A 5,161-nucleotide genomic window follows, 5' to 3' on the forward strand; every position below is an offset into this window, starting at 1 on the left:
CGGACAGTTGTCTCCACAGCAGCAGCCCCTCCTGGTTCTTGATGCTATTTCTACACATCCATGGCTGGTTAACTGAGGGCCAGATATTGGGGGACAGATGTGAGAACTTCTCTTTGGGCTTTTAAATCTCTACCTCCTTTAGGGCCTTTGTTTTCCACTATCTTGTGTTCAACCCAAACCAGAGGTCATAATCTGTTTTTGCCAAGTGATAGGTGATGGACAGTCCAGACGGAGTGTCGAGGCTGTTTTTTGATGATAGGATTCAGCTACCAAGGTTCTGTCTCCTTGAACAGCAGATAATTTAGTTTAATGAATTTGGAGAGATCTCTGGATCTGCCTACACGATACTACTCACCTTCCGAAACACTTCCAAAATAGCACTAGCTATTGTATGAGACACAAAGCGGGGGGGGGGGGCTAAAAGTAATAAATGATAAGGCCCCAAAGATTTCTGCCCTTTCAGAAAAGTCTGAGTGAACTTTTCCAAAGAAATTTTAAGCCTTTAAAAAAAAAAAAAAAAAAAGGCTGCTTCTTCCTTTCTGATTGAGGAAGACTCGGGCAAACAAAGATGCCACAAAGACAGGCACATACGTGTATGAGGTGGAAGGACCCAGTTTTCATGGACTGACAGGGTTTAAAAGATGTACTTCTTATACTGGCTCCTCATACTACTGTCATTTACACACACAGTCCCAGAGCTATTTTCTCTTTGGGGTCGTCAAAAAGCTATTCCTGGTGTTTGGTGTGGTATCAAGACAACTCCACAGACAAAGCTCCAACCTCTAGTAGCTCACAATCAGACACAGACACACAATCACACTAGGAAGGAGAAGAGCACTCCCTCCCAACCCCGTGTGCACACACAAATTGTCACAGTGCCACGCTGCCGCCCCTCCTCACTGCCTGGACCCCTCTCTGCAGGCCTACACAGAGAACTCCCTTCCCCACCCCACCGCCACCTCCCAACCTTGTGTTCTGTGCACTGCAGCCAGATGTTCCGTGGGCAGACCCCTCTGTGGGCTGACAGGCGGTGATTACTGTTGCCAACCCCACATTAGGAGAGAATTGAATGGGAGAGAGCCCCCACCCTCCTCGGGCTCCCTACAATAGGGCCTTTGTGAGGTGCCTCACTGCCTTTCTTTTTCCTCTTCCTCACAACCTACATCAGGAGCAGCTCTGCCTAAAGGGAGAAGAAAAGAAGACAAAAGGAGGATCACAGGGCCCGGAGTGATCCACCCCATCCTGGGGTGGCAGGAGGAGTGTTCTTTGGAGAGAAGACTGTGTTCCTGTCCCCTCCCCCACTCCCCCATTAGAGTAAAAAACCATGAGGACTCCCAGAGCTGCCTGAGGCAAACTTCCCCATAAAAGTGGTGACTCTTGTCCATCAGACAGCCTTGCTCCTGTGACTGCCAAATGTGGAAATGAAGCTGGGGTAGGGGGCCTGGTACAGAGATCAGCATATTCCTAGAGACTGGAGTCCAAAACCCAGGGTTTTCCTCCTCTTACCCCTTCTCCCCAGATGGTTTTCTGCAATTCAAAGCCAGAGGCCAGGGAGGAGGCCAGAAAGGGTTAAGTTTCTAGGACTCCGAGTCAGACTTCAACCAGGTTTCCAGACTGGGGTGGATGATTAGGGTGCAGAAAGGGAAAGCAGGGCTGTATTGGGGAACTGGTAAGACCAACATCTGGGACACAGTCATTGCCCCTCCTCCCCACTCAAACCGCAGACGCTGTGGCAGCAGGAAAATCGGAGTGGTTCAGAACAAGAACAATTGTGCAACCCGGCCCTAGGGAAGAGCCCAGTGCCAGAGATGGGAGTGGAGGTTTGGAGTGAAGGCAGAGTCCACTTCAGAGGTGAGATTTAAAGTTCTTACTAAAAACACAGGCAATTCAGGGCTCTAGTTTCCACACTTCCACAGTAGACTTTGATGCAACAAAACTGCCATTTTCTAGTTCAAAAACCTCTGAGAATTGTAACTGAAAGCTCTGCCTCTGAGTCCCAGACTCTCATGGCCAGGGGCACGGTGCCATCGGCGGTTCTGGGATGGCTGCTGTGGATGACGGTGGGTGGGGAGGCCTTTTGTCCAGCCTCCTAAAGTGGCGGGATTCTCCACTTCCCCAGGCGCCTCACAGTAAAACCCCTAACTAGAGACTCTCTTGGCAAAGGGAGCCCAGCCAAGTGCCTACTGTGGCTTAAGGGGTGGCATTAGAGTGGGAGGATGAAAACTGGAGGGTTCATGGGGAAATTTTTGATCTGAGGGCTACTCCAAACAAAAACAGGAGAGGAGTGGTAGATTTTCCTTTTAATGCAAAATTTTGCAGTACAAAATGATGTCAACAAAGTCCAATTTTTCAGGACACTGAAGGGAGGGGTAAGGGAGAGCAGACAGAGTTAAGTCTTCTCCTAGTCCTCCCTCCCCCCTACTCACATTTTGTTGTCTGCTCCCTGGGGTTGCCCCCATATGGGTCTGGGTGGTGTTTGTCCTGAAATTCATTGATATGGGGCAGGAGAGCAGGAACACACATTTGAACATTTAGGATTTTCACTCTTAGCTTTAAGAAGATTACTCAAGACATGGAGTTCCATATGGAACCAGGGGCTAGGAGAATTTGCCCCCCATTGGCCAAATATATAGGATTTGAACCACAACTTGCTCACATTTGGGGAATGAGGAGCAGAAAATTTAGTAGAGCTATAAATGAATAGAGGTGAGAGAAATTCAAAAAACAAGTCTAGCTCCTCAAACTTCCTCCTCTTTTTTCCTCATGTCCAGCTTGTAGACAATTTGGTAGCCATCATCCCAGGCATAGAGCTGGCGCTCTCGGGGGTTATAGCGGAGGCTTGCGTGGGCACCGTATCGGCGGGGAAAATAAGAGAGGGCTGCCTGTTCAGGGTTCAAGGTGCCACTGGCATCAAAAGAGCACTGGATGCGGGCCCGACTGGCAGGGCGAGTGTTATAAACTACATACAGGGTACCACAGATGACGAAGGCAGCCTCAGCATTCTCTCTGGGACATGGTGTGTCCCATTGTTGCTCTGTGTCCAGTGTCTGTGGGTCTAACTTGGCCAGACACAAGTGCCTGTCATCCTCCCGGGTGGCATAGACAGCCCAAAGGCCCTCCTCATCAGCAGCCAGGTCAATGTATGTGTCTGTTGTCAGCCCATAGGGAGGGATCAACCTCTCTGCGGGGAATACTGAACTGTCCACCACTGTTCGGTTTGCCAAGTGGAATTTGATGAGCTGCAATGTGTTCTCCAACTCACCACCCCCTCCAGGTCCTCCGGGAGGCCTCCGGGCATAATAGAGAAAGCCACCATATACCAGCTGCCCGCTGCCTACCCAGGGAAAGGGCACCCGGACTCGGGAAGCTTTCCGGGCAGCCAAGGCAAGAGTGAGTCACGCAGCCTTGGAAGACAAGAGCTGTGTCATTCTGTGTCCCATCTAATACATAGATCTTCTCTGCTGACCCCAATGGATCCTTGGTCCACAGACCAGCTGGGCCACCGAAACGCTTCAGGATCTTCATTGATCTCACCTGAGAGATTGTGTAGCCACAGTCTGGTGGGAAAGGAGAGAAGCACAGGAAAAGGAAAGACAAGCAAGAGTTAGATGTTCATGGCAGGAACTCCCCCAGGGCTGGTGGTTTGGAGAACAGCGGCATTTGCCCAGTGGGTGCCTCCGCTCTTCTAAAGGATTGGGAAAGAGGAGGCACCACAGAGGCCTGAGCCCCCCAGCAACTCTCCTTAACAGCCAGCCATTTCAGGGATTTCCCCAAAACAGATTCTAGAAGAGAGTCACATTGGACTGGGATAAGGGGGGAAAGAGGAAAAGAACCAAGGAAGAATTCAGGTTCTGAAAATGTCAGGAGGTCTGCTTTCAGATCACTCACCTGTCACCATATCGTACTTCTCATTTCTTCTGCCTTTTCCTTTGGTCCCAGGGCTTCCAGTCACTTTCTCATCAACCTCTACACAGGGTAGAGCTGGGTTCTGGGTCTCCAGATAGTCAACCTCCCTCTCCAGACGATCCACTCTCCCTGAGATGGTGTCAGCCTCAGTTCTGAGTGCCTCTCGCTCCTTCTCTGCCACCTCCAGCAGTGGCAGCATCTTGTTCTTGAAGTCCCGCAGCTCAGCAGCATGGCGACTACTCTGGTCCTGGCACTGAGCCAGCCGTTCCTGAGGGGATGGAGGAGTGGGAGGGAGGGCTGGAAGGTTGCAGCTCCCAGACAGAGAGAGGCCCAACCAGGGAATCGGGAATGGGAAAAGGAGCGCAAACTCAGCCAAGGCTTCAAGATTCCCTTCAACCCCCACAGAAAGAGAAACCAGATGTTCAGAGATGCTAAAAGTGTCAAGAGCCCAGCTGAGATTCACCTAGGTCCCTACCCCCACTCCATGTCCTCCAGTCTGTGTTCTCTGTGAGCAGTGCACAGAATCAGCTGAGTCTCCAGGGCAGTCAGGAATTAAGATGCTACAGACCTCAAACTGTTAAAAAGGCAGAGAGTTGCAGATTCTCTGGGAGCCTCCAACTTCAGCAGAATTATTAGCTCCTACTGAGATGATTCCCCACAATCCTCTCATTTCCACTCTTTCTCCTTATCCCATTTCATCCCAGGGATAAAACATGAAGGTATATTTGCTTTGGAATTGCTTTATGTGGGGAAAGAGGAAGGCTTGTAAGTTTCAGAATCCTCTAATGAAATTCTCTCTAGGTGCTTAAAGAGTCCTATCTTGTCATCCCCAGATCCCTGACAAACTGGGTGAACCAACAGAAGACGTGGAATTCTTCTAGGCTGGGCAAGAACAGAAAGGAGTCCCTCACCTCTAAGGCAGCTAGTCGGCGCTCCATGTACTCCACAAGGTGGTGCTGCTGTCCTTGAAGGGGTCCCAACCAAGACAAAAGGAGCAAGACCAGGAGAGGAGCGCTGGGCCCCATGGCAGCCAGGAGAGTGGGGCCAGAGTAAATCGAGTGTACAGTCTGCCTCTTCCGCTTAAGCCCGTGGGTTAGTTTCGGAGGCGGGGTGGGGGGCGGTGCCTCCTCACTTTCTGGATCTCTGGGTCTCTCACTACTCTGGAATGTTTTCACAGTGTCTTTACAACCCCCACCCCCTTCCTTTCTGCTTGGATTGATCAAACACAGATGGCCCCACTGCAGAGCAGCCAGAA

General features: G+C 50.7%; 1 protein-coding gene across 1 annotated transcript; it reads right to left on the reverse strand.

Annotated features, from left to right (window-relative positions):
* Positions 1 to 2,282: 2,282 nt before the first annotated feature.
* On the reverse strand, positions 2,283 to 4,978 carry OLFML3 (olfactomedin like 3). The gene is given in 4 exon segments (XM_037826317.1): positions 2,283 to 3,408; positions 3,410 to 3,557; positions 3,889 to 4,174; positions 4,818 to 4,978. Coding segments are annotated over 4 exon segments (1,218 nt in total). The 5' UTR covers positions 4,932 to 4,978; the 3' UTR covers positions 2,283 to 2,738.
* Positions 4,979 to 5,161: the final 183 nt, after the last annotated feature.

Source organism: Choloepus didactylus, chromosome 2, assembly GCF_015220235.1.
Source record: "Choloepus didactylus isolate mChoDid1 chromosome 2, mChoDid1.pri, whole genome shotgun sequence".
Lineage (NCBI taxonomy): Eukaryota > Metazoa > Chordata > Mammalia > Pilosa > Megalonychidae > Choloepus > Choloepus didactylus.